We start from the raw sequence: 27,870 nt of genomic DNA on the forward strand, positions 1-27,870 counted from the left end.
GCAGCCATGAGTTTGCTTGGTGGGTGTTTGTAGGGCCGGAGACAGGGGCTCACACCAGTGATCCAGCGCATGGTGCACACGGGGTCCCACAGGGGCACACACCCAAAACGCAGTGCCCAGGGCTCACCCACCCACCCGCATGGGGAGAGCACTTCAGGGTTTGCTGTCACCATCCAAACAGGGATAGGATCCCAGTCCGGGATGGGAACGGGTACAACCAAATTCCTAGCAGCGCAGGAGGTGGCCCAGCCCCGGGAGAGGCACAGCAGCGAGGGAGCATCCCTGTGGGTTTCCCCTCCCTCTTGCCCTGCCCCGATGGGGGGGAACGCGCCCGGACCCTCCCAAAGAGAACAAAGTCCCGGAAAAGAAAAATCCTACCTGCCCCTGACGGACGGACGGACAGACGGACGGACGGACAGAGACGGGCGGGCTCTGGAGAGGCGCGGAAGGATGGGGTAGGGGCAGGGGCAGGGGGTCGGGGTGGGAAGAGAGGGGCAGAGCGGGGAGGGGAGGCTGGGGGCGGAGGGGGAGGCTGCAGGGCGCGGCGGGGCTGACTCCGAGTCGGCAGCAGCCGGAGCTGTGCGCCCTGCCCGGCCCCGCAGGCCCTGCCCACCCCGCCGAGCTGAGCCCACCCCATCCTCATCCTCACCCTCATCCTCCCGCTGCCGCCGCAGCACCTGGGGACCGCCGCCGGCAGCACCGCGGGGTGACAGCCGCTGGGTTTTGGGGAGGGGCATCGCCCCGAGTGCGCACCGACATGCTGCAGGACATAAGGGAGGGTCCTGACCCCTATCAATAAGCAACGAAACCGTCGGGCCTCTCTCATCTCTTTAAAATGAAAGGGAACAAAACAAGCATCCCCCGGCGAAGCCTGTGCGCGCCCCGTTTCTCCCAGGCCGCATCCACCCGCGGTGTCCCGCACCCCAACACCACCTCCGGGCTCCGATCGTTTGTCTGAGATCAGGAGGAAAACTATGGAAGCAGAATAAATGCTGGCTTGTTGCGACTGCTGGGACGCCCCTACGGTGGGGGGAACCGAGGTGTGCCCGCTGGGGCTGCGTGCTGAGCGGCGTCGGGGTGCAGAAAGCCCCGCATTGGGAAGCCTGCCGGGCGGGCATGGGGCCATGAATATTTCATTGGAGCAGCCGAGGGCTGTCGGGTCGCATTGCTTCTGGCACAGTGAGTGCTGGGGGAGGAGGTGGACACGCTCAGCCCGACTCACGCTGCGGGAGGGGGGAGGGGAGGGGGGCGGAGCGTTAGGGGTTAATGCCCGTTTCTGGCTTTCCGCGCTATTTATAGGGTTGTGGACACCCGCGCAGGGACATCGGTCCTCATCACCCCGCTGGGGTGCATCGCGGGGGCCGGGACAGCAGAGGAGACATACACCTATCTCTCCGCGGCCGGGAGGGGGACACGCGGAGCCCCACGACGGGAGGATCCGCACGCACAGCTCTAAGGGCGGAACGTGGACGGGACGGAAAACCCGCTTGGGCTGTCCCTGCCGGGCACCACACCCCTCCCCCCTCCCCCCCCTCCTCCTCTTTCTCTATCTCCTCCTCTTCCTTCTGCCCGTGGCACTGTGGGGGATGTAGTCTCCTTGCCCCCGCGCACATGGGATGCGACTACATTTCCCGGGTCTCCCCTGCATTTCCCCCCCTCCCCCGCCCCCCCCTTTTCTTCTCATCCCGCTCCGACGGCAGAGGGCCTGCCGACGTCCCCATGCCCGCCCCCACGCAGGTACGGACGGGCACCGAGCAGCGGAGGAGGGGGGGGGGGGTATACTGGGATGTAGGGTGCCACGGTACCCACGATGCGACGTGCAGGGGCTCCGGCATCCCGCAGCCCACTCCTCTTCCACGTGCATCCCAAACCTGGCGCTGGAGGCGCGCCCGTCCCTTGGGGTCGGGGATGGGAGGCAGAGAGATGTCCCTCCGGCGGTGTATTCTATAGGGTGCTTTGTGAGTGTGTGTGTGTGTGTGTGTGTGTGTGTGTAGGGGATTACGCCAGTCGGTCACGGATCCCCCCGTCCCCCCCTCGCTGTCCGCTGGGCCCCTTCCCACCGCAGCGGCGATGCGCTGTGCCCCCGCCGTGGGACGGTGTCCCCGCGGGCAGGTCGGGCTCTGCGAGCCGTCGTGCCGCCGCTTGGCCACACGCTGCCCTTCTTCAAGGTCACCCCGTGAGAACTCTGCCCTCCTCGCGTGTGCCTGCGTCTCGCCCCGAGTCCCCCGTGCATCCCACAGGGCGAGCGTTTGACAACCCGGCGGAGGGACCCCTCCGTGAGGACCCCTCCAGGCGGGCCGGAGCTGGCCGTGAACTTCGGGTTATTTGGGGATAGGGCTTTGGTGCGGCTCTGAGCGGGTCACGGGGTTTGTAGACCTTGGTCCCGGTGGCACGGATTCGTGCGCACACGTGGAGCGCTGCTGGGTAAGGAGGAGAGCTGGGAGGACTGCGGGTCATGGGGCGTTTGCTGCGAGGATGAGAAGGGGAGGGAGCTTCGTTCTCCCGGAGACCCCTTTTGTTTCTCTGTTTTTGCACATGCCCTCCTTCGTGTGGCTTTGAAATGCCAGTGGGAAGGGGAACCGCATCCAAGAGCCTGCCAACTGGGAAGACGGGTGCAGGCAGGGACAGGGAACTTTGGGAATGCGGACATCAGCAGCTGTGGGGTTGCATGGGGTGGAGCAAATGGATTTCGGCGTGGGGGACAGAGTCATAGAAGCCTTAAGGTTGGGAAAGACCACTGAGGTCATCTAGTGCAACCCATTCTACCACGTCCCTCAGTGCCACATCTCCATGTTTCTTGAATGGGACTCCCTGGGCAGTATGTTCCAACGCCTCACCACTCCTTCTATAAATGATTCCTTCTATCCATCCTGAACCTCTCCTGGCCCAACTTTAGGCCATTCCTTCTTGCTCTATCACTGTTACCTGAGTGCAGAGGGCAACCCCCTCTCTGTGCCACAGCCTCCTTCCAGGCAATTGTAGAGGGCAATAAGGTCTCCCCTGAGCCTCCTCTTCTCCACACTGGACAGCCCCAGCTCGCTCAGCAGCTCCCCATTATTCTCCTGTAGCTATGCATGGGATTGCTGTGACCAAACTGCAGGACCCAACACTTGATTATGTTGAAGCTCATTCCATTGTCCTTAGCCCAGTGATGCAGCCCGTCCACGTCCCTCTGTGGGCCTTCCTACCCTCACACTGATCAGCACTTCCTAATAACTTGCTGTCATCTACAAACTTACTGGGTGTGCACTCAATTTCCTTGTTCAGACAATCAGTGAAGATACTAAACAGGACGAGCCCTAATACAGGACAGCATAGGCAGAGAAGCAGCTCCTGGAAGTGCTTTTCTGAAAGCCTGGGCGCTTATTGGGGGTCTCTGCCTTCCCCATCCCATCCCATGACTTCTAATCAGGCCTCCTGTTGCTAAGTTCAGGGATTTGAACATTAATCCTCCAGCAGACCGTGAGCCTCGTGACAGTTCAGGGCACTTCTCTTCCCCACCCCCCCCTACCCCGGCTGCTGTGCTTGAGCGTAACGCTCCGGCACAGCTTTGGGTGATGCCATTATCTTTGGGTTCTCCAAAATCCCAATGGCCCAGCCCCTGAGAAAATGCACCCAAAGGGCAGCTTTGCTTTGGGGAGGGAGCAAAACTGCCCTGCCTTTAAAACAGGCAGCAGTGTGGTGGGTGGGTAGGTGGGACAGACAGCCCCACCGCAGTGCATCCCTAGGATCTTGAGGCATGCTTTGAAAACGCCTCCCAGAACGGAGGGGCCCCCTTTGGCAAAATAAAGCTCTTTTTGATCTCCGCGGGTTCACCCTGTTGCAAGAACATCTCCTGGAGAGAGAAGTTTGTGGTGTTTATTTGTGTTGCTGTTACGGAGGAGTTTGATGCCGTGCCAAACGCTGCTCTCTCCCCAGAAGCTGCAGCCATGCGCTGGGGAGCGCCGGCAGCCGGAGCACAGCAGCCCGGCGCAGCGGAGCCCGCGTAGATGACGGTGCCCAGGCACGAGCTCCTGTCCCACCACAGTGCTGCCACCATGCCCCAGCAGGACGAGGGCAAGAAAGCGCCCGTGGAGACGGCGCCGGAGCAGCGCTGGAAGCTGCAGGTCTTCTACCTGTGCTTCTATGGCTTCATGACGCAGATCCGGCCTGGGGAGAGCTTCATCACGCCCTACCTGCTGGGGCCCGACAAGAACTTCACGCAGGTGGAGGTGAGATGGGTGTGCTTCCACCCTGCTGCACGCCTTTCAGCCGCTGGCACTGGGGCTTGAGCTGTGCTCCTCCTGGCATGGGTGGCAGCGTGGGGTTGGGAGGCTGTTGTCCTCCACGTGCCTGGAAGCCGCTGTTGGGGTGCAGGGGATTCTTGGAGGGATGGAAGGCTGAGCTTGCTTTGTGCTACTGGGGACAGGGCTGGGGCTGCCGGCAGTGCGGGGGTTAGGCAGGATCCCCCCTGCTAAGCATTGCTGACCCTGCTCCCGGCCTCCATGGGAACGCCGCGTTCCCAGCACAGGAGGGGGGCCAGGGCTCAGCTAGGCCGAGCACGCGGGGCCGAATTCCTCCCCGAGCTGGTCACACAGCACTCGTCCCTCCCCCACACATTGCAGGTGACTAACATGATCACACCGGTGCTGACGTACTCCTACATGGCGGTGCTGGTGCCCATCTTCCTGCTGACGGACTACCTGCGCTACAAGCCGGTGCTGGTGCTGCAGAGCCTGAGCCACATCTCCATCTGGCTACTGCTGGTGCTGGGCACCTCCGTTTTGGCCATGCAGCTGATGGAGTTCTTCTACGGCGTCACCATGGCCGCACGCATCGCCTACTCCTCCTACATCTTCTCCCTCGTCTCCCCGTCCCGCTACCAGCGCATGGCCAGCTACTCCCGCTCCTCCGTCCTCCTGGGCGTCTTCACCAGCTCAGTGCTGGGGCAGCTCTGTGTCACACTCGGCAGTGTTCCCTTCCTCACCCTCAACTACGTCTCTCTGGGCTTCGTCACCTTCGGCCTTCTCCTCACCCTCTTCCTGGAGCGGCCCAAGCGCAGCCTGTTCTTCAACAGGACCGACGCAGCCTGCAATGGTGCTGCGCCCACAGAGCTGGATAAGATGGCCGCTGGGGACACGGTGGACAGCGGGGATGGTGGCAAGGCGATGGGGGGCTGGCGCCAAGCTGTGCTGTGCCGCATGCTGCGGGAGGTGTGCGCGATGGCCAAGCAGTCCCGGCTCCAACTCTGGTCCTTCTGGTGGATCTTCAACTCAGCCGGCTACTACCTGGTGCTGTACTACATGCAGATCCTCTGGAACGACATCTACCCGGCCAGGGACAACCGGCGGGTGTACAACGGTGGGGTGGACGCCGCCTCCACGCTGCTGGGTACGTGAGGTGGGACACCCTCATCCCGTTGCATGCTTTGGGGACAGGGTCTTCACAGTGCTTGCTGGGGGGTGGAGTGGTGTCAGCAGGCTTGAGGACACGGTGGAGCAGCGTGTTGTGATGGTGAAGTGTTGATGGTGTCCCCCCGTGTCCCCCTGCCCAGGAGCCATCGCCTCCTTCGCGGCCGGCTACTTGAAGATCCGCTGGGCACTGTGGTCAGCGCTGGTGATTGGGGTGGTGACAGCCATCCAGGCGGGGCTGCTGCTACTCATGAACATCACTGGAAACATCTGGCTCTGCTACGCGGCCTATGTCCTCTTCCGTGGCTCCTACCAGTTTCTGGTTCCCATCGCCATGTGCGTGGTAACCCAACCCCTTGTTGGGATGGCTTTGGGGTGCGTGTGTGGGGTGGTGGTGGGGCTGGTGCTCACCACCACCCTCCTTGTCTCTCAGTTTCCAGATAGCTACCTCCTTATCCAAAGAGCTCTGCGCCCTCGTCTTTGGGGTCAACACATTCTTCGGCACCGTGCTGAAGACCATCGTCACCATCATTGTGGCTGACAAGAGAGGCTTGGGCCTCTCTGTGCACCCCCAGGTAGGATGGGGCTGGGGAGCAACAAGGAGGGTGGGTTCCCGTAGTGGCACGGGGTTGGCTGCAGGACCACTCTCTTGCAGTTCTACGTCTACTTTGGCTACTTTTCACTGCTGGCACTGGTCTACCTGCTGGTGGCTGTGGTGGTCATCATCCGGCACAGCCGCCGTGCGCAGCCACCAGAGCTGATCCCCACTGAGGGGCAAGTGCAGGAGAAGAGCCCTGAGGCAACTGCCGTGCAAGCCTGAGTGCCAGCGCCCAGTGAGGCAGGATGGACAGGCTCCTCGGGCATGGCTCAGTCAACCTTGGTCATGGCTCAACCAATGAGTGTCACCACCAGCGTATGCTTCACCTCCCATCCTTCTGACGGTGCTGAGCTTTCTGCCCCAGCCTCCGCATGACCTGGGCGCAGAGCAAGATGCTGGAGGTACACAGCTAGCACCCAGCCCCAAGGGCTGTACTTCCAACCCTTACTTGGGGCCCAAACATACTCCTACAGAGGCAAGATGCCCACAGCAGCACCAAAGGGTACCACGCAACAGGTACCCCGTTGTCCTGCAGAGCTGCATGGAGCCAGGCTACAAGAGGATAACGTTTCTTTATTCAGTGCCTTTAGAAAATGGTTTATGGGACACAACTGACAAAAAATATAAAGATCCACAGGCTTTAAATTGCATTAATTACACAAAATACAGTAGACTGTAAGAAATAGAGGCCATGTGACTCGCACAGCTTTTATGGTAATAGTTTCCATAAAATAATAAAAAGCTAGTTACAGATTTATCTTTTTTTTTCCTTTTTTTTCTTCTTTTTTTTTTTTTAGCACCTTGGATATGCCCACACCAATGCAAACTGTCTTTGCTCCTCCGCAGCCCCGGGGGCACAATAGCAGTGGCCCAGCAGGTGCTGGTGGTGTCTGGCCTAGGTACCACATGTGGTCATCATGCACACACACACAAACGCACGTAAACACATGCCAAGGGCATGCTGGGCCACCCCACTCCTGCTCCAGCTGTGGGGCTGCCCCATTGCCCTGTGCACCCCCTCAGTCCCCACTGAGCTGTGCTGAAAAGCACCTGGGGCAGGGAGCACACAGAGGGTTGGGAGCCGGACCCTATACAGGGGTAGGCAGAAATGGAGGGGGGGGCTTTGGGGCGGATATGGGGACCAGACCCCAGGGCTCACTTTGTGCCCAGTGAGGGACGGGTGATAGAGAGGAGGTGCAGGGCTGGGTGGGATGGGTCTTACCTGGGGAGGACGGAGACTGCACAGGAACGAGGCACTGGGGAGTCCCACCACCACCACAGGACGGTCCCTCACCTGGGAGGGGATGGCTGGGATCCTCCTTGGGTGGGCTGGAGATGCCACACTCGTTGCAGTGTGGATTCGGGGCTGGCCCCGAGCTCAAGGTCAGGACAGAGCAGGGCTTTCCAGCAGGTGACACTGCACGGCATCTCCAAAACCTGCCTGTGGAGCATCCTTCCCAACCCAGCCTCCCCGGCGAGCATCTGAGTAGGGAGGAGGAGCAGCTGACACAAGGGTACGGCTGAAGTGGTTAAACACAAGGGGTTAGGAAAGAAGTGGAACCAGAGGTACAGGAGGAAGAAGGCAGCCAAGCCACGGCCGCCCCGATCCTCAGGGATGGGGGTGAGCCCCCTCCAGGCCAGAGCACTGGCAATGGCGATACTCTTTGGCTTTAGGTCTGGGGGAGAAGAAACCCAGTGGGGTGAAGGCAGGAGCGTGGCGGGGAGCAGACCCTCCCCGAGGAGGTGTGCAGCGCTCAGAGAGCAGCGTCATTTTTTGGCGGCAGTCATGAAGCTGTTCTCAATGCAGAGGACGACAAAGGCGTGCTGACAGCTGCTGGCCGACTGCTCCAGGAGCTTGCCTGAGCTCAGCGAGGAAGCCTGCCCGCTGGTGCCACGCTCCTCCGTCCTCCACGCCTCGCAGTAGCTCTCGGGCAGGCGACGGCCCTTGGCATCTGAGCCGTGCCAGATGCTCTTCTGTGGCCTGAAAGGCAGAGGGATGTGGGGCTGCTGCCATGGGATGCAGCCCCCAGCCACCCTCCCTGCAGGGCTGGCAAGGGCAGGATGCAGCGTGCAATGCCCTATGCTTAGGATGCTGCACTCACCACGCCGAGTCCCGCAGGATATCCCGGCCATCAAAGGAGAGGATGCGGGCTCCAGCCCGCAGCGGTGCCTCGCTGCCGGTGAAGAGAGCCTCCCAGTTACTGAAGAGCACCTCATCCTTGGGGCAAAAAAGGGGGTCAGCCCATCCCATGAGTTCTGCAGCTCCAGAGCTCCAACGCGTGGCTCCCAGCAGCCTCAAGCAGGGGATGCTCTGCAGTCACCATTCCTGCTGAGCAGCCTGATGGCAGCTCTGGGTGCCACGTGCAGGGACACGCTGCTTTGGGAAGGGGCTGTGGCCATACCCGGAGGTTGACGATGGGCACGGCGGTGCGGTCGGCCCTGCGCACGATGCTGTACAGGTCCTGCAGGCGGGAGGAGAGGAAGGCACGGAAGGTGCCGGCCAGCCCGACCTGCCGGGCTTGCTGGAAGCACTGGAAGTCGGCGCCACGGATGCCACGCATGCCACCACTCAGTGGGGTGTTCAGGGCCACCAGGTGCAGCTGCAAAGGAGACGAGCAGAGTTAGGGACTTGCCATACCCCACGCCATCTCCCTGCCCAGGGCACTCACAGCAGGTTGGAAGTCCTGGTGCACGTGGGCGGCCACAGGGGCCGGATCTGGCCAGCGGTGGATGTAGTAACTGTTGAGGAGCTCATGCTGCTGCAGCAGAGGTGGCTGGGGCAGGCGGTGCTGGTTGGCCACCACCTCATCCCCACGCCAGGGCCGGGCAGTGGGTGGGGGGCCGTGGTTGCGCAGGGGGTGCACTGGTTGCTGGGCCCCTCCGTAGTGGATGCTGGGCAGCTTGTCGTATACCTCATTGTCCTGGTGGGAAAGGGAGAGAGCGCTCAGCGCTGCACAAATCTACGCAAGAGACACAGAGGGGACAGGGATGGGACTCACCAGTGCCGAGCCGGGGACCAGAGTGTGCTCCTCCAGCTGCAAGGACACAGAATATGAGAGCTGAGCTTATCTTCCCGCCCCAAGAGCATCCCCGGGAGGAAGGTGTCCAACTGGAGCAACCTGTCCCCACTCACCAGCACCCTGCGGAAGCCTCCACGCACACGGACGTAGAGCTCCTGTCGGTCGGCCAGGAAGATGAGCCCCCCCTCAGGCAGCTCGTGTGCAGTGCCCAGCATCGCCTGGTACGTGGGCACGGTGCGCAGCTGCAGGCAGAGAGTGATGGGACTCAGCCTTGGCGTGGGGACATGGTGACATCTCCAACCCATCCCAGCCCCAACTCACCCCCAGGGATGTCCCGCTGTTTCCTGGTGGCCCGGGAGGGCCTGGGGGACCAGGGGGTCCAGGGATGCTGATCGCTGGGTGGAAGGATGATGAGATGGTGAGTGATGTCCCGTGCTGGGGAGCAGGCAGAGACACAGGGCAGGTACCTACCTTGTCTGTGGGGACCTGGGAAAGAGGGCGGTCCAGGGGGGCCAGGAGGGCCAGGGGGGCCTTGCCGCCCTTCGTAGCCAATGCCAGGGGGGCCCTGTGGTCCAGGAGGCCCCGGTGGCCCAACAATGCTGTCCCCTTTGGGGCCCTGGATAGTGTGAAAGAGCATTCCTGAAACAAAGGCGCAGCCCCAGCACCCAAAGCCTCGCTGCCCCTTGTGCCATGGGATACTCACCAGCAGGGTGGGGGGCACTCATGGCAGGGAGTGGGATACTCACCGGAGGACCAGGGTAGCCCTGAGGCCCCGGTGGCCCGGTGACACTGGGGCCATAAAGTGTGGAGCCGCCTGGCTCGCCCTTTTCTCCTTTGGGACCGGCCTCTCCCTTGTCACCCTGTGGGACAGTGTGCCCTTAGGACAAGCAGCTGGGTGCACCCAACAGCCCCAGATGGCACCAGACCAGGTGCTGAGAACATCCCCACGAGGCAAAGCTTACCCGCAGGCTGGCACTGAACCGGCTCAGGTCATAGGGGAACTGGCCTGGGGAGAGAAAGAGAGAAAGCGTGAGCACAGGGCACCCACCACTCATCTCTCTGACCATAGGGATGTGCCACTCACCTGGGGGCCCCGGGGCGCCCATATCTCCTTTCTCTCCCTTTTGACCTGGAAACTGGTGGAAACCTGTGGGGAGCACACAGGTGATGCTGTCTCAGAGGAGCAGCCCCACGGCCACCACTCCAACAGAGGCACCTTTGGTTGGGGTCCCCAGGCTGCCAGGAGGTGCCAGCATGCAGAACTCCCCTTACCTGGGACAGCGGGACGGCTGGCATCACTGAAGCCCTGCAGGGACACAGAGAGCAGCTGCTGGTGCCAGTCCACATGCCACCACCTGCCAGATAGCACTGTGGTGCCCTCTCCAACCCAAGCACTGAGAGGACTGCAGCACTACTCACATTGTTGCCGCTGTAGACCACGCTGCCAGGTGGCCCAGGAGGGCCGGGGGGGCCTGGGGGGCCAGGGGGACCCTGGAAGAGCAGACAAGATGCATCAGGGTCCTGGACGGTTGCAACAGGTTCCCGTTGGGGATTGTGCCCTGTGCCAAAGGGATCCAGGACCCCTTGGTCCCTTGACCCCCTTCCATGCAGCTGCACTCACTCGCAAGCTCAGCACGCTACTGATGTCCACTGGGTCGCCCTTCTCACCCTTCAGCCCATTCATGCCAGGACGTCCCTGTGGAGGAGCAGCATGTCAGCCTCAGCCCCATCCCCTGGTGGCCCTGTCCCTGTCCAAGCACTGCCTCCATCCCCACCATCCCGTGCAGACACAATGGTTTGAGGTCAGGTGGGCGTGCTGGAAGAGCACCAAGGTGGAGGAGGCAGTGGCCCAGAGGCAGGGGTGGAAAACAAACCAGGAATGGGTCTTACAGGTCTGCCTGGAAAGCCAATTTCTCCCTTCATCCCCGCTCGTCCGTGGGGGCCCTGGAGGGAGAAGAGAGAGGACAGGAATGTTCAGAGCGTCAGTGAAGCCCCATCCCTCCGTGGACACAAGGAGAGCAGCGATGCTGACTTACAGTTGGGCCCATCGGTCCCTGCAGCCCAGGCTCCCCCTGTGGAAATTTCAGATAGGGAAATGTCATCAGCACCAGGACAGCAGCACAAGCAGCAGCATTGTGCTCCAGCATGGCACACTCACCTTCTGTCCTTTCACATTGGTAGCAACAACGGTCCCATCCGGGCTGATGATGACACCGGGCTCTCCCTTCTCTCCCTGCAAGAGGAACACAAATGGAGCACACACTCAGTGTCATAGTGCTGGCACTAGCCAGAAGAATGAGGGACCAGGAGCTGCTACCTTCATCCCCGGTGCACCTTGGATGCCAGGTGGACCCGGATCCCCCTTCGGTCCCGCTGGGCCCTGTGCAGAGGAGCAGATCCCACATCAGCTACCCAGCTGGTACCCAGGGGCTGCCCTGCTGCTGGCACCCCAACACTCACCGGGAAACCAGCATGTCCTGGTCTGCCCTGCAGGAGGAGCACACAGTGAGCAAAAAGCTGGCTGTCCAGGAGCACTGCTCAGAGGGCAGTGGGGAGGTACCTACCTCTGGGCCTGGCAGAGCCGCCAAAGGCCTCTGAAAAAACAGCCAAAACATATATATTTTTTATGGGATCTCTGCTCTGGTGGCCAGCCTGCAGCGCAGGCAGAGCTACCACAGAGGTCCCCTGCTATTTTCCACGTGACAGGGGCTGGACAGGCCCCTTTCCCCACAGTTTCAGCTTCTCCCGGCATGGGAATTCTGCATCACTTGGGAGCCAGAGGCTGTTACTTACATCCTCACTTGAGACGTAGATGACCTGTCCGGGGGGACCAGGTGGGCCAGGTGGGCCTGGCAGCCCCACGCCATCGTGGCCTCGCTCACCCTGCAGGACACAAGCTGTCAGAGCCAGCTGCCACCAACAGGCCCCACGCACATGCCAGCAGTGCCCGGCCCACACCTACCTTCTCACCAGGGCTGCCACGGTTGCCTTTCGGACCCTGTGAGGTGATGGAAGTATGGGTGAGCACAGAGAAGGCCCCGGCCCTATGAGGTGCTTGGGGTGGTGTTGGAGGGATAGAGGTGTTCGTGAGCTGATGGGGACTGGGAGGGGGGTAGCATCCTTGTCTGGAGCAAGGAGCAGGGTCTGGGGCAGGGCTGTGGCTCCTACCTGCGGTCCAGGGAAGCCCTCCAGGCCAGGGCGACCATCCGTGCCAGGCACACCAGCGTCCCCCTGTGAGAGCATCAGGACAGCGTGAGGCACAGGCACAGCACCCTGCCGTGTCTCACCCAGCCCACCCCTCTCAGCATCCCTCTCCTACCTTCGGGCCCGGTGGGCCGGGCTGCCCGAGGCTGCCCACCTCGCCCTTGACCCCAGGTAGTCCTGGCACACCCTGCAGAATCCACAAGGATGAGGGGACACGAGTGCATAGCAGGCACACGGTAAGCACCAGGTGGGGGCAGGAGGGAGGGATGGGGCACAACAGCAGCTACCTGGGGTCCACTGGGGCCGCGTGGTCCGGGGGAGCCAGTGGTGAATGGCAGCCCAGAGCCCTCCATGTCACTCTGGAACAGGAGAAGGGGTTGAGCTCTGCGCCTGTCCCCCTCACCCTGCAAGCACTGCCCCCATCCCTATGAAAGCTCCCAGCACTTACAAATCCAGCCTCGTACCCTGGCCCTGGTGGACCTGGGGGCCCTGGGGGCCCTGGTGGCCCTTGGGGTCCAACTGGCCCAGGGAGGCCAGCCAAGCCAGTCTCTCCTGGGGGACCCGCTGGTCCTGCTTCTCCCTTGGTGCCCTGCGAAGGGAAAAGAACAAAGGAGTGGATGGGATGGGATGGGATGGGATGTGCAGAGCCATTCCCACATAGCACGGTGCCTCGGGTCACTGCAATGTGCATGGTGACCACTAGAGGCTCTTCTATGATCATAAATACTTCCTTTTTCATGCTGCCCTGATGCTGGGGTGAACTTTGCACGAAAGGGAGACTTTCGCATGCATCCCACATTTTGTTGTGAGTGTCTAAGTGGTGCAGCCTCCACCTCCCACCCCACCCATGTGCTCACAGCACCTTGGAAGGTCAATTCACAAAGCTCTGGCCCCCAGCTCAGCTGTGGGGCTGTGATGGACAAGGGGCAACTTTGGGAAAGGACAAGCATGCGGTTCCAGACATGCAACCTGCATGCTGTTACCTCTTGCCTCTCCCAGAGGCAGGGAAAGAAAGAAGCTGGAGCAGGCAGGAGGGGAAAGAAGGTGGTTTGCTCCGGTTAGAGGAGGAATGGAAACAGAGAGAAGAAAGATACGCAAGAAGAAAGTGTGTTTCCGAGCAGGTACATGTGCCCACTGCCTCCTTTAAGGGCTATTTTCATGTTTAAAGGCAGAAAAACATTTCCCTTGAGGGCAGTTCAGCCTTCCCTCTCTGCTCCAGGCTTGGGGACATCCCACTTACCCATGGCATTCCATGGGCAGAAGCCCCATGCACCCTGGAGAGAGGGCACCAAGAATTCCAGCAGTCCCCTCTCCACGTGGCACAGGATTTACCCCCAGTGCAGAACCCCAGAGAACCCTACCTTGGGTCCTGGTGCTCCAGGAAGGCCGAGGTCACCCACATCACCCTGGAGAGGAGAAGGAAGGAGAAGAGGGTGTAAAGAGGAGCAAGCTGGGGGCCACATGGAGCCGAGGCCTCCAGAGATCCTCCATGGGGACGAGCAGCAGTTGCCTCAGGATAGAGCAGAGGCATTCTGGGTGCATGAAACGAGGGGTGCTCACCCGCTCTCCTTTGGGCCCTGGTGGTCCAGGCATCCCATCTTTTCCAGGAGGACCAAGAGGACCCTGTAAGATGCCCAGGAGGCGTCTTCAGTGCATGTGGCTTCAGTGGGCACAGAGCTGCCATCACCATGGGACAGCTATGGGATGGTCCCCTTGGTCACTCAGCACCTACCTCTGGCCCTGGGGGCCCAGTGGCTCCATCTCTGCCTGGCAGCCCTGGTGGTCCTGGCAGATCTGTGCTGTTCATCCCAAACCTTCCCGGCTCCCCTGGCAAGCCAGGCACACCTGGAGGACCTGGGGGACCAGGTGGCCCTCGTGGGCCCTGCAAAAAGAAGGGGACAATGGCCAAGTGCATCCTTCACTCTTTGCAGAGAAGGGGTCCTGCACTCACTCGAAGGGTCTCCAGGTCCCCGCCAAACCCAGAGCCCTCCATGTCGATGAATGTCTATGGAAGAAGCACAAAGGAAACATCAGGGCTGAGGTGTCAGACGGCACAAGGATGCTGTCCCCATGCTGTCTCCATGCCATGCTTTACAGCCTCCCAGGTGCCAGGGGTACCTACCAGCCCATCCTGCTTGGGGGAGGGTCCTGGTGGTCCGGGGGGACCTGGTGGTCCTGGGGGGCCCCTTGGCCCCACACCAGGGTCACCCTGCAGAATGGAAAGGAGTGCATGGTTCACGAACACAGGCTGGTTGCCTGCTCCACAGTGGCAAAAGTCACTGGTATGGCTGCCAGCATGCTTACTCACCTTCTCCCCCTTCTGCCCAGACTCTCCTGGTGTCCCTGGAAACCCTTGGGGCCCCATCTCACCCTGCAAAGGGAAGCAGGGGGAAAGGGATCAGTGGGTGGTGAGGCACAGAGCAGTTCTCCCGTGCAGTATCCTGCAACCCTTCCCACTTACAGGTTTACCGTCCTCTCCAGGATCACCCTAGGGATGCCAAAGTAGAGAGATGAGCGGAGAGCAGTGGAGAAAGGGGAGCAGGAGGAGGGGGAGGGGGCTGACTCACAGGCTCGCCATCCCTGCCAGGAGCCCCATCCTTCCCTGGGGGGCCAGTGGGGCCGGGGGGGCCGGTGACTTGCTCCACTGACATGCCGTCAGTGTGCCGGGAGAGAGGGCCAGGGGGGCCAGGCTCTCCTGGTTCTCCTTTCTGGCCCTTGGAGCCAGGGTAGCCAAATCCAGCACTGCCCTGGGGAGGAGATAGAAAGGTGTCCAACTGTGCCCAGTGGCGTGACCTCTCTGCACCCCAGGGTGTGTGGGGCAGCATGGGCACAGCTTGGCCCCACAGCCCTGCCCAGCTCCCCAGCAGTGCTCACCTTGATGCCCAATTCACCTTTCTCCCCCTATGGAACAGAAATGGAGACAGATGAGTGTCAAACACGGACGTATCGCTGCAGACTGGGGGGACAGGCAGCCCCAACAGCCCCTCGCTTACCTTCTCACCCTTGGCAGTGCCAGTCCCCAAGAAGCCACTGGACCCCGAGTCCCCCTTCTGGCCACGTTCACCTTTCTCTCCCTTTTCACCTTTGGGGCCAGTGCCTGCAGGCATGTAGACAGACCCCATTGTGCCAGGGACCAGCACCACTGGGGTGGTGGCACAACGGCAAAGGGACAGCTGCCGTTACCTCCTGTGGAGACCTGCAGCCTCTCCTCCACTCTGGTCCTCTCAACCTGCTGGGGGGAGCCCGCACTGCTCCTCGTCCCACTGCCCGCAGCCACAGGTGGGGAGGTGACAGGGACAGCATCCAGCAGCCCCGGGATGCCCTGTGCCAGTGACAAGGGGACACCGACCTTGAGTTCCCCCAGTCTGCGTACCATCACTGAGCGCAATGCCAACTCACCTTATCTTTCCCTGAGGGACGGTGCCTGTCCTCTGCCCCGCTGCCAAAATCTCCAGATGCCTGCACTCAGACAGGGAGAGACAGGGCAGCTCAGCCCAGGAGCTGGGGAGGAGCCCCCCAGGCTGCAGCTGTTCTGTACTCACCTCGGTGTCATCCTCCTCCTCCTCGCACTGACGCTCAGCTGCCCGTGGGTCCCCTAGTAGCCTCAGGTCAGCAATCACACCCTGCAAGACATCAAGCCATTGGGGACAGATGCACACTGAGTCCCTCCTGCCCCACCACCACATCCCCAGGATGGAGGTGGATCACGCCAGCCCTGCGCAGCCGGACGCTGATCCATAGCAAAGAGCCTGCTCTGGCACCGAGAGGCCACAGCCGGGCTTTGGGCAGCTGGACAGCGAGGCTTTTACAGAGAGATTTCAGGATATGCTCCTCGTTTCCCCCTTGCCAGAGCATTCCCCATCCCAACTGGCCTCTCTTCTTCACCGCTCCCCAGCAAGGGACACCTGCCAGCTCCAGCCTGCTGCTGGAAAGCTCTGACTTTGTATTTCTTAGACTAATCCCCACTTCCTTACCATTTATTTGGGTTTTGCAAGAGCTGTGCGTGTTCAGAATGCTTATTTATACAACAAACCTCCACAAATTCTTTCCTAAGTAGGCCATCTCAAGAACAGCCCCACAGCAGAGCTACCTGCTAGGAGGGCACAGGCTGGAAGCCAGAGTACCAGCCAGCAAAGCCCATCTCCTTGCTGCCAGGACAGGACATGGCCATGCTCTGATCCCAGCAGGGAGGAGGGCTGAAAGAGGAAAGATGCCTTGTCGCTGGGCAGGACACCTAAAATAACATTTCAGCTTGCTTGAAAGCACGGCACACTCAGGAAACACGAGGGGTTTGAGAAAACAAGAATCAGAGGCAGCTGCAGTGCAGCCAGGCTGGCTGTTGGCTGTCTATCTGTACGTAAAACTATATGGAACCATAACCCTTCACTCCAAGGAAATGCAACCCATACAGGCTCTGAGCTCCTCCAGCCCATCTCCTGGGGGATGCTCAGCTCTGTACCACCAGTATCCAGCACACTTTAGGAGCTGGCCGTTGATCCTTAAGGGTCCCTTCCAATGCAGGATATTCTATGGTAAATGCTGCCTGCCAGTGGCTGGTTCTGCTGCTTGTCTGGGGGCCAGGATTTAATCAGCCTTGTCGGCTGCAAACAGCATGGGCTGGGTCATGAGGCAGTCAGATGCCGAGCAGATGCCGAGCCTGCTGGGCAGAGCCTGAGGAGCAGCAAGGATTCAGCCTTCCCTTCCTCAATGAACAGCAGGAGGGCCCTTCTGCAAGTGCTTGCTCACAGCCTCCTCCCCAAGGCACAAACATCACCTGCTAAAACAGCAAAAGCATCTCTGCTCTGCTCCAGGCTGCATCTGCCACCCAAATCTCCACCAAACCTCCCGGGGAGGATTTCCACCATGGCTGTGGCTTGCCATCCCAGCAGGTTCAAAGCAAGAGAGCTCTTGGAGCCTCCTCGACCACCGGTCCTCAGTGCATCAATCATTAACACTTCCTAGGAGCTTTACGCAGCCTCCTGCCCCACATGGATTAATGGCTCTGCTCAGGAGCCAAAGCAGTGTTTAATTTCCCAAATGCAATTTGCAAAGCTCCTCGGTAGAAGCAATGTCCCGTTGTTGGGCAGAGCACACTCAACCCAAGTGAAACCTCACGGAGCAGCTTTCCTTCAGCACACACTGCGGGGGATTTCCTTGTCAGCTGCATTTTCCCCACACTTTCAGTAAACCTTATCTAACACACGAGCCATTCTCAAGACACAGACTGAGCTATCACCTTCCCGCCCAGCTCTCATCTGTCTTCCTGTAGATATGGCCCAATGTCATCCAATAAAGATATGCTCCAGCCTGAACATTTTTTCCAGCTAGGAGAGACATTTCACCAGCCCAGTCAGCAGGCACCAAAGGAGATGGCTATTTTTAGTAAGTGAAGGCTCAAAGAGAGCATTTGCTGGAAAAACTGGGGGTCGTGTGGATGCCACAGGGCTACCCATCAACCCTGAGAGAGCTTCACCATAGGGATGCCCAAGAACGTAACATGATGGCCCCTTGAGCCAATCCTTGCACACAGAGCATGTCCTCTGGTTTGTCTTGTGGGCAAAGAGGTCAGTTCAATTGCTTTGAACCAACGGGATGGTGACACATCCCTCCAGCCTCTCTCCTCCTCAGAGGTGCTGGCTGGGGTGACCAAGGCATTACCTGGTATTTATCTGGGTCGGCCCCTCCAGCCTGAGCAACAAAGAGCCCGGAGCCTTCTTCCAGCTCCATCTCATCCGGGGAGCGCTCAAAGCGGACCCGCTCGTGCTCCTCGCAGTCCAGGTAGAGAACGACTTCATCCTCCTCCACGCTGATGGCAAAGTGTGTCCACTGGTTGAGCAAGGTGGGCACGGTGAAGGTGGCAGCTGCATAGGAGTTCTGCGAGCCCGGCTCAGTGTAGTAGAAGATAATCTGCTGCTTGCCCAACTGCACGTCTGAGAGCTTAACACCCACGTAGATGATGCTTTGCGAGGAGTCTGTGATGGCAAAGAGCACACCAGCCCGTGGAGTGGTGGGCTGGATGTGAAAGAGGAGAGAAAAGTCCCGGTAGAAGGGGCTGGGTAGGTGGTACCGGGCCACCTGGCCTGTGTTGGCATTGGGTCCGAAGACATAGCCAGGGTTGTTTTCAGAGCCGTAGATTTTGAGGATCTCCTCTGGTGGCGGATCTCCGATCAGCTCCAGGAGGCTGACCTCAGTGCTCAGGTTCTCTGCAAAGAAGAGGGAGAGGGGATGGTGACCAAAAGCACAGCAAGGAGGAGCAACCTCAGCGGGTCCCTTCACTCCAGTGCCTTTGGGGACACTGCCCAGGGCCGCCCACTGGGAGGCAGTGATGCTGCTCCACAGCCTGGGGACATGAGACAGCTATGCTTCACAGTGCAGCTGCTGAACCTGAAAGACCCATGCAGCCACGAGGGAACCGAACAATGAACTTTTAGGCTATTTGGAGCCTGCACCAATTAATAGCTACTTCATTTTCTCATCTTGTGGATGTGACTTCAACACTCACCATCCCCAGAGGAATAGCTCAATGCTTTTCCCTGCAGCTAACCCTGCTCCCGACCCCATTGCCTGGACAGATGCAGCTTCCCAAAGTCAGTAGGGACCTTCTCCAGAAAACAAAAGGAATTTTTATACACGGCAAGAGAGATCTCAAGTCTCCAGTGGGCTGCCACCCTGCTGGATCTGGAAGGACAACCTTTCTGCTGGACAAAAGGTGCAAGGGCACGGGTAGCACATCCACATAATGGAATGGTACTGTACCCAAGGACCGGGATATGCGCTGGAACAGAGCAGGGGGTGCTGGGAAGCAGGGCTACAAGCCAGATGAGGCAGCAGTGCTCTTTAAGTTGCACAATGAGGATACAGCTCCCAAAACACATCCCAGTTCCTACTGCTGGCTCCCCAGTGAGGGGAGCATGGCAGCTCAGAGCTTCAATAAAATATCTCTCAGGTACAGCCACGTGTTGTGCCCTTGCACACCCATGCCTGCTCCACAGCTGTGACCAGCCTTGCATTACCCTGTCCCCATAAGGTCACCACAGCTGGGAACCATCCCAGCCCTTCCCTTGCACCGCCTGGGAAAGTGGCTGGGACTGACATGCACCCTGCCGGCTTCCCAGATGATCTCAATTTCGAGCTCGTCTCCTGCCCCAGCTCATTTTCTCAAGGCACTTTGGGGAGTTCTAGTCAGGACAGTCTCTCCTACCAGGCACAGCTGAACATCTGGCTGTGTGAGCCAGCCCTCTGGATGCAAACTCCTGTTGTTTTGGCAGCGAGCACATCCTCATCGCCCACACAACGGGCGCTGGATTCCTCCTCTCCTATGTCAACCTCTCGGGCCGGTGCCAACTTGATGTGAGCGAGTAAGCGAGCGTACTGTGCGTCGGTGATTTTTAACTCCAGATCTCCCAGGAGCAAGAAGATATCCAGCAACTGCTCCCAGCTGCAGGTCACCGTTTCGGGGTGCCCAAAACAGCTGAGGACTGTGGTATGGGATCGGGCTCCATGCTGCCAGCCAGGATGGCACAAAGGGCCTCTAGGAGGAGCTGGGACAATTCGCTGCCCCCTTCCTTCCCTGTTGCTGAACACAAGCCAGAGATATCGGGGTGTGCGCAGGGGCCTGGGAACCCCCACCCTGCTCTGAAGCAAGCCATTTTCCTCCATGGTGTTTTAACAAATAAAACCAAATATATATGTATTAAAAAGAAAAAAGAAAAAAAGGAAAGAAATCAGCCCAGCCCAGCCTGAGAGGGAAATATGTCCTTTGGGATGGAAGGAGGAGGTGTATACCTGGGTTTCTACTCCAAAGTCTGGGGGCATCTGAGTACATAGAGCATCCCCAGCACCTGAGGCTGCCAAGCCAGGATGCCAGGGCTGGTCCTGCTGGAGGGATGTCAGAAATGCCTCATTCTAGAGGCAGGGGGACATTTTCTCTCTGCCAACCTCACTTCTGTGGATGGCAGCCAACTGTGAGTTGCCCCACACATGACGGCACATGCATGCACAAGGCAAAGCTGCTCCTACCGTGCTGAGCCATGCCACGTGGTGCTGCACAGAAAGCAGCCCTGATCCCAAGAGACACCACTGGGAAGCACGGATGGTGCTTATCTTGGCTTGGAGGAAGCTGAATTCAGAAAAGCTTTAAGCTATGAGGAAATCAGAGCTTCCTCTCAGGGGTCCACACAGGCAGGGGTGGAGGAGCTATCTCTGCAATCCTTCATGCCGACAGCCCATCCTCTGCCTTGAAGCTTGAGGCGGGGGGGAAAGGCTGAAAGAGGCTTTTGTTAGCAATGCAATTCACAGTCCTGCTTCCCTTGGTATTTCAACCATCTCTGGGTTCCCCCCTCCTCTCCAAAACACACCACTTGCGCCCTGGCTCAGAGCAGGAGCTGGGCGACGATACAAGGAAGCTTCCCAAAGTAAACAGGCTCGCACCTTGCAACACGCGAGCAAGCCCATAATGGCCATGGACACATCCAGATCCCATCTGCAGGGTGGGGATGGTCCATCTGCCAGCAGCACAATGCTTGCATCCCAGCACCATCAACTACAATGTGACATCGTGCACTCGCCCCCGCAGCGGGACTCCTGCCTTGCCCATATTCCTGATCCCACATGGCGGGCAGTGGGGTATCCCCCAGCCATGGCTCCATCCCAACCCCCAGCTGACCCGAAGAGACTCCTGGGCAGCCTGTGGATTGCAGTGGAGGACTGCCAGCACCCCCAGAGCTAACCACGCCATTCTCCCATGCACACCACTGCAGTTGCAGGTGGTGCTGGCACGGGATCACACAGGGATGTTTGGGGCCGCGGTGACCGAGTTTTGGCTCCTCTGCCCTTGGAAGGGCCCCAGAGATGCTCCAGGCTGCTCTGCATCCCCGCCTCCCCATCCTTCCTGTCCTATCCCACAGAGAGCTGCTTTGACAGCCCAGGGGGCCACCAAGGCCATGTGTGCCTTCCTTGTCCCCCACACTTGTCTACTCCACGTCACCTGAGGGCAAAGGGTCCAGCACAAGAACACAGCCCTATTCAATGGAGCTGCGAGGCGCAGGAGTGGGAGCCCTCACTGTGGCTTTCATCCCCTGCTTCAGGGCATGTTTCTGTCCCCAGGCTGCCCCCCTTGGCTCCTCACCCTGCCGAGGAGACCTTAGATGCCAGCCAAGTCACACAGGGCTCGAAAGCACTTCACGGCAATGGTCGGGCACCAAGCACCTCTCCTGCCTTCTGAGCAGGGGGATCAAACATTAGCCGTGGGTAAATCATTAACCCCAAGGCAGGGCAGCAGGCACATGAGTGTGCACATGTGAGGTCACAGCCCTGGCCCCATTCTGGGGAGCGATGCCCTGTGGTTCCCTCCAGCTCCAGCCCGGGGTCACCTTGGAGCCCCCATGGTGAGCTCCACATCCCGCTCCAGTGGGGACAGCCTGAGCATGGGACGAGGACACTCCTCTTTGCAAGAAGGAGCCAAAACCCAAAAATTGAATCAGGGCCCAGAGGCTTTTGGCCAGGGGTCTCCCACAGAGATGAGGCAGTCGCATCCCTTTGGAGTGCTGGAAGGTTTTGGCTGGTGAGACATGTGGAGGGAAGACATGGACAGGGGCCACCAGCCACGTTACCTGCGGACACATTAACAAAGACACAAGAATACCCTCCGTCCTCCTCGGGGAGAGAGTCACAGGGCAGAGGCAGGCGCCCACCAGCCGAGTGCATCCAGCACAAGTCTCTGACGGCCTCACAGAAGCCCTGGCACGGCGGGGGAGTTACGGGGACCGAGGCACTACACCCGGGGACCAGGAGCAAGCAGAGGAACCACTCCAAGTAGCGATGGCACCGAGACTCAAGCAGCCCCTCCCACTCATGCAAAGCAGCCCGAATTTCTGCCTCGCTGCTGTGGCTGAGATAATTCGGCAATCTGACATGGTTGGTGCCCAGAATGGAGCAGAAGGGCAGGCGGGCCGGGAGGGGCAGGCAGCGCCCGCCCGCTGGCAGCAGTCTGGGGAAGGAGAGAGCAAGCCCCGCGCCAGCGACTCGCAGGGTGGAGGTTAGTAAATCGAACTCGGGAGGACCAGCAGGAGGAGAATCCGCGCTGCTCACTGCCCTCAGTTTAGGCGCAGAAGGGCTCTGGCTCCCACTGATGCCAAGCAGTGCCAGCCCCTCGCTGTTGGCGATGTGCTTCGGGTCCCCATCGCCCGCTGTTGCAGCGCTGGGAGCGGCGGGGGACGGCAAGGGTCCCCAGCCCCGTGTCCCAGCACGGTCCGCAGCACGTGGCGTGGGCGATGCTCCATGACGCTGCGCCGTGGGGTGGAGGGCACTGTCACCTGATGGGAAAGGGAAAGGAGCTCTACCTGGACGGGCGGACGCCGGCCTCTGCAGGGAACCCCCTGTCCCCTCCTGCTGCTGGCGCAGCTCCGTCGTATTGGGGTTCCCCGTTCCCAGGGGCCGTGGAGTCTCGGTGGGGCTGCGGGTGGGTGCTGTACTGCGAGGAGGGGGAGCGGCAGTCCACGCGGTGCTGGTCAGCACCGTCATCCCCACGGTGCTCCCGTCCCCCTGCTCGGTGCCATCCGTGCTCTCGGTGCTCTCCTGTCCCGTGGGTGCTGCCACGCTGGGCTCCGGCTCCCAGTGCCGCTGTGTGGTGGCCGCGTCCCCTGCTGCTGCTGAGCTCAGAGCTGTGCTCAGGGTGGGCGACGTCTCCTCAGCGCTGGGTGCCGTGGGGGTCCCCGGGGTTTTCGGGCTGCCCCAAATCCAGTCAAGGAGCTGCGCGTCGGAGGAGGAGAAGCAGCAGGAAGCCAGCAGCAGCCAAAGCCCCAGGTGGTGCAGAGCCATGGGGAGGGGAAAGCGAGCCCCCTCGCTTTGCCAACAGAGGGGCTGGGGGGCAGAGGCAGGAGCTTGCCCCCAGTGAGGCGCCTGCAGCGCTCGCATGGCTCTCTCCTCTCCAGCGCCCAGCCTTCAAACCGGAGCACTGGGAGGAGTGGCCCCGCTGCTGGTCCGGAGCCCTCCTCTCCCAGCGCCAGCCTCCCCACAGCAGGCACAGCCCCCAAGGGGCACACCGCCGGCCCGACCCACCCGAGCCCCCTCAGTGCCCAGGATCAGAGCCAGCGGCACAAGCTCCCTGGGCTCCTGGCCCACACTGGCCAGCTGCTGCTGCTCCTGCTTTAACTCCTTCCCCACCCAAAGGAAAGGGAAAACGACCCGGAAAACGCTTCCAAGATTTCTGCTGGCTGGGAAAGCACCCAGTCCCCAGAGCTGCAAGTGCTTTTGAGATGCTTTCCTTGCTTGGTTTCGTGGCCAGGACACACGTGTGCTGTGGCAGGATGGTGAGAGAGTGGGGCAGGCAGACAGTGGGCTGGGGGAGCGCAGAGATGGGGCCCCCCCAGCTCCACGCACCAGCATGCCTCCGAGCCAGGGCGTGTGAGCAACAGCAGCCCGGAGCTGCAGTTCTGCTGCAGCTGGTTGCGAAAGCCTGCAGCAAGCAGCACAGTGCTGGAGGGACACAGCCACATGCCATGATGTCCCCTCACACTGATCAGAACCACAGAACATCCCGAGTTGGAAGGGACCCGCGAGGATCACCAATTCCAACCCCTGGCCCCACGCAGCACCAACCAAACCCAAGCCCTGTGAATGTCCCAACGCTCCCTGAGCTCCAGCATCTCAGGGCCATGCCCACCGCCCTCTGGGGCAGAGGCTTTTCCTCACCCCCACCTGACCCTCCCCTCACGTAGCTCCGTGCTTCTCCCTCACACATCTCACCCTCAGACCCTTCACCATTTCCACAGCCCTACAGAGTCCACCCAGTTCTCCCGCTGTTCCAATCTGAAAAGAAATTAAAGAGGAACAAAACGGGGTCAATGAGGCTTGCTATCGTTTTAAAACAGCCTTTTGGCAAGGTTCTTGTAGTCAGGAAAAGAGTGAAACTAATGCTCAGATGCCTATTAGCTCTGTGCACTGCTTCCCACGCTACTTTTTGGTGTGATTTGTGCAAGTTTTCCCACTAACATGCTGGCTGGCATGGGAATAATGCCACGTTAATATGCCTGCCCAAAGCTGATGTTGTTACACGAGTGCTTTGTGCAGCAGATTTCCCCTGCCACAGAGCAGCCTACACCCAATGTCACGCATTTTTTGCCTTTACGGTCGGGTTTCCACGTGCACCCCCCTGCTCAGCAGCTCCTTGCAGCTACTGTCAGCCTGCCTCATCATGTCCCAACAGGGCTCTGTGCCGCTTCTCAAGGCTGCTCCACCCCAAATGAGTGTTCGCAGGACAAGTCCTGGGTGATCACAGAACCACAGCATAGCTTAGATTGGAAGGGATCGCAAAGATCACCCACTTCCAACCCCCATGCCACAGGCTGGTTGCACCCCACCAGCTCAGGATGCCCAGGGCCCCATCCAGCCTGGCCCTGAGCACCTCCAGGGATGGGGCACCCACGGCTCTGGGCTGACCAAACTCCGGCCACAGTGGACACAAAGCTCCTTCTATCCATCACTGCCCAACAGGTCTGAAAGCAGGGGACAATCACGACAGGTTCATTCCTGGCTGCCCAGATGGACAGACGGACAGCAAAACTGTTCCTGGACAGAGCCCAAATCCCTTTCTCACGCTGGTGAGTCAGGGCCGGGGGCTGCCAGTCATGCTGCCCACGGGAAGGATGGGTGGAAACCCAGGCTCAGCAGTCTTTGTATGGGCCCAACGCAGTGAGGGGGGGCTACAGAGGAAAAGCCCTGCTATCCACACTGAGAAATGGCCCTTTTAGGCACCCTGACAATAGAGGGATTCATTTTTGCCACAAAGCAGCTGTTGATGGGGCGCAGACAGGGCAGAGGAATGTACCCTGGACAGGGGGACACAGGCGTCGTTTCCCACGGCTTCTCCCCCAAAGCAGAGATGCAGAACGCCGGGTGGGAGCACCACAAGCCCCAGCAAGCAGTCTTGCCTCCGCTGCAAGCATTCCAAGGAGCATGGCATGCTGAGCACGCAGCCGCAGAGCGAGCAGGGATCACAGGCACACCACGCGTGGGGCGAAAGGAAAACCGGAGAGCCCCGCTTTCAGACCTATATTCCACATTTGTGGTTAACAAATAACCACATCCGAGCCGGGCGCCGAGCCAGAAGGTTACCAGCAAGCTGGCTGCATGCTCCCTGGGGCAGTGGGAAGAGCATGGGGTTGTGACAGGCAACAGGGGACCAGGACAGGGAAATGTTTTCCTGTGCTGTGCCAGCGCTGCACACACGGGGCTGGCTTGTGGTGCTTCCCCCTGCCATGCTTTGAGCTCTCAGTGAGAAGAGTATGGGGGACTGGAGAATGGGACTGAGCTCTGCTCGGCAAAGCCCATTGCACAGGACTAGCTGGATGCTGGGGACATCTCTCCCATCCCTGTGGGGTCACGCTGCTCTTTCTTGAGGGCTCCCCCACTTGGAGCTCGGTGAGCAGCACGGATGGACAGACAGACAGCAGAGGGAGCTCCAGGCCCGAGGACAGCGCAGAGTAGACATCCCCAAGGGATGCTACTGTGTCCTAGAGCACTGCACTGGGATGTGGCACCCAACACAGCTTCAGCTGCAGGATGTGACTGCTCAGCTGGGGCAGGACCAGCCCTGCCCCTTCCCTCTAGGTGTCACTGGCCCACCAAGGACCTCTCCTCTCCAGGCCAGGAACTCTTTAACATACTTAGCTGAGCAAGCCCAGACAGCGAGCAACCCGATCCCTCCATCACCTGCAGTTTCCTGCCTCCTCTCTCACTTCTTGCTCCTGCTCAGGGTACCCCCAGCCCTTTCAGTGCAGCCAACTCCACCCTCCCCCCACCCCCCATCACCACGGATTGTCCCATAGAAGCACAACCCATCGGGCTACCAGGACATTCAATTTGTGTCAGGAATGCCTCGGTGGAGGGGCTCAAGTAACAGCCCCCCAGGCCTCTCTTCTCAATAGCAGAGGAGTTTGGTGTGTTCAGGAAGTGCATTCAGGGCATCTCTGTACCTCCACCACCCCCTGTACGGCTCAGCCCAGGGATGTGAAAGGCATCCCTTGAACCACAGCCTCACAGTCTTTCCAAAGCACATCTCCATTCTTTGCTGGCAGAAAGCTCAGCCCTGTGTCATCAGAAGGCTCCTACTGCCATGCATGAGAAAGCACCCACCTTCAAAAGGCACAAAACACAGTGGAGCAAACGTCTGAGAGTGCTGCTGCCCACCAGCAGCCCAAGCTCCTTGATAAATACCTGGGAGTAAGGCCCTCATCCCATGCCCACAGCACAGGCATCAGGACCTCAAAGCCTCCCAGGCACGGAGCACAGAGAGACTGCAGCGAGCTGTGTGAGTCTTCTGTTGCTAAAATCACTGCTGCCAAACAGTAAGGCTGGCTGCCCACTGATAAAGCACTGCACACCACAGGTCTGCATCTGCAGCTCCCTGGCGTGAAGCAGAGGCACACAGAGGTGCTGCCCTGTCTGTGCACGCTGTCCTGCATAAGTGCTGCTGGGGAAGTGACAAAACCTCGGCACGAGCCCAGCAGAGAGGCTGCAGGCGGAGCATTCAAGCACCAGGCAGAAAAAAATCCAGCAACTGTCAGAGACAGATGGTATCTTTAAAACCTACCGATGTTTGGGATCTTAATCTCTTCCTATCCGAAAGCACAAACAACAGTTGAAAGGCACTCATCAGGACGCACGCGTAAGAGGCCTACGGATATTGCTACATCCCACTGACCTCCCATACAGCCAGCAGGACAGTGGGATGGGAGCCTGGAAGCAGTGAGCAGCAGAGAGGTGGCTGAGCAGCTGCACCCAGGACAGGGATACAGATATCCCCAGCTCTGCACGCCGTCCCTACCCCAGGGGCCCCGCACCATCTTGGAAACAACACCAAACACAAATCCGGTCCACAAACGCAGCACACGTGAGTGCCTGGCCTTTCAAATCCTGGCTTTGTGCAGGGATGCTGCATGGTTGCAGGGAAGTCTGTGTGCCCGCAGCTGCTGGGGCCGGTGACGCAGGTGGTGGCTCAGGGAGGATGCAGCCACGCAGCACGGCCGAGTCCCTGGGAGCGCTGCAGCGTTCCTAAACATTTACTCATGGAGAGACAGAAACTTCCTCCCAGCGAATTCCTCGATAAGATAAACCATTAAAATGTCACGACTGCCTGGGGGAGCCATCAAATCATCCAGGGGATAACGAACGGCCTGAGCACACCACAGCACTGCGATACCCACACCCAACCCACGGCTCCCGTGCCCTTTCCATGAACGTTGGAACCAAAGTGACCCAAGTCTGGCCCGTGTGTCCCCACTGAGACCCTGGCCACGAGGTTATTGATGACCATCCTCATGGAGGAAGCATCTTCAATTTGTCAATCCTCATGGGACATATGCCACAGACTGTGGCAATAGGCATGGCTGACACCAAGCACACAATCTCCCCTCCATGCTCCCTAGTGGAACCAAAAATACCACCAAGCCCTCAGGAGCAGCACAGGATGGATTTGGGTCCCAGCAAAGGCACCACGTGTTGACCTCGTAACTCGTTACCTCATTACAACATGCTGGCAGCTCCCTTTTTCTCAGCACATCCCGCAGAGGCGGCTTTGTCTGCAGGAAGGGGGCAGGATGGGGGACACCAGCTCTGCTTCCCATCACCGTGGGGCCGCCCGACAGCCAGGAGATAAGGC

The 27,870-nt window shown here is 59.8% G+C and overlaps 2 protein-coding genes across 3 annotated transcripts; one reads left to right on the top strand and one right to left on the bottom strand.

The window, feature by feature from the left end:
- The first annotated feature begins 1,680 nt into the window (after positions 1 to 1,680).
- On the top strand, positions 1,681 to 6,745 carry SLC19A1 (solute carrier family 19 member 1). Its single transcript, XM_065750777.1, has 6 exons — positions 1,681 to 1,737; positions 3,919 to 4,211; positions 4,605 to 5,370; positions 5,534 to 5,726; positions 5,824 to 5,965; positions 6,046 to 6,745. The coding sequence occupies exons 2-6, from the start codon at positions 3,990 to 3,992 to the stop codon at positions 6,208 to 6,210; spliced, it is 1,488 nt and encodes a 495-aa protein (XP_065606849.1). The 5' UTR covers positions 1,681 to 1,737; positions 3,919 to 3,989; the 3' UTR covers positions 6,211 to 6,745.
- Positions 6,542 to 23,153, bottom strand: COL18A1 (collagen type XVIII alpha 1 chain). 2 transcript variants are annotated; one of them, XM_065750738.1, is made up of 41 exons: positions 22,553 to 23,153; positions 17,871 to 18,415; positions 15,755 to 15,835; positions 15,612 to 15,671; positions 15,396 to 15,534; positions 15,206 to 15,309; positions 15,087 to 15,113; positions 14,780 to 14,959; positions 14,674 to 14,700; positions 14,521 to 14,583; positions 14,335 to 14,421; positions 14,164 to 14,217; positions 13,945 to 14,094; positions 13,773 to 13,835; positions 13,574 to 13,618; positions 12,661 to 12,801; positions 12,500 to 12,571; positions 12,328 to 12,399; positions 12,177 to 12,239; positions 11,971 to 12,006; positions 11,802 to 11,891; positions 11,573 to 11,602; positions 11,469 to 11,495; positions 11,326 to 11,388; positions 11,167 to 11,241; positions 11,045 to 11,080; positions 10,899 to 10,952; positions 10,630 to 10,704; positions 10,428 to 10,499; positions 10,281 to 10,314; positions 10,093 to 10,155; positions 9,971 to 10,014; positions 9,755 to 9,868; positions 9,480 to 9,624; positions 9,330 to 9,403; positions 9,122 to 9,250; positions 8,988 to 9,023; positions 8,658 to 8,909; positions 8,391 to 8,588; positions 8,091 to 8,206; positions 6,542 to 7,969 (listed from the first exon to the last, which is right to left on the bottom strand). In XM_065750738.1, the coding sequence occupies exons 1-41, from the start codon at positions 23,124 to 23,126 to the stop codon at positions 7,756 to 7,758; spliced, it is 4,524 nt and encodes a 1,507-aa protein (XP_065606810.1). In that variant the 5' UTR covers positions 23,127 to 23,153; the 3' UTR covers positions 6,542 to 7,755. The 2 variants fall into 2 exon arrangements, with proteins under 2 accessions (XP_065606810.1, XP_065606809.1); XM_065750737.1 differs by lacking the exons at positions 6,542 to 7,969; positions 8,091 to 8,206; positions 8,391 to 8,588; positions 8,658 to 8,909; positions 8,988 to 9,023 and having other exon boundaries at positions 9,106 to 9,250; positions 9,755 to 9,885; positions 22,553 to 23,134.
- Between the last annotated feature and the right edge of the window lie 4,717 nt (positions 23,154 to 27,870).

Source organism: Cyrtonyx montezumae, unplaced genomic scaffold, assembly GCF_038088225.1.
Source record: "Cyrtonyx montezumae isolate F1298 unplaced genomic scaffold, pur_monq_1.0 scaffold_7, whole genome shotgun sequence".
Classification (NCBI taxonomy): Eukaryota; Metazoa; Chordata; class Aves; order Galliformes; family Odontophoridae; genus Cyrtonyx; species Cyrtonyx montezumae.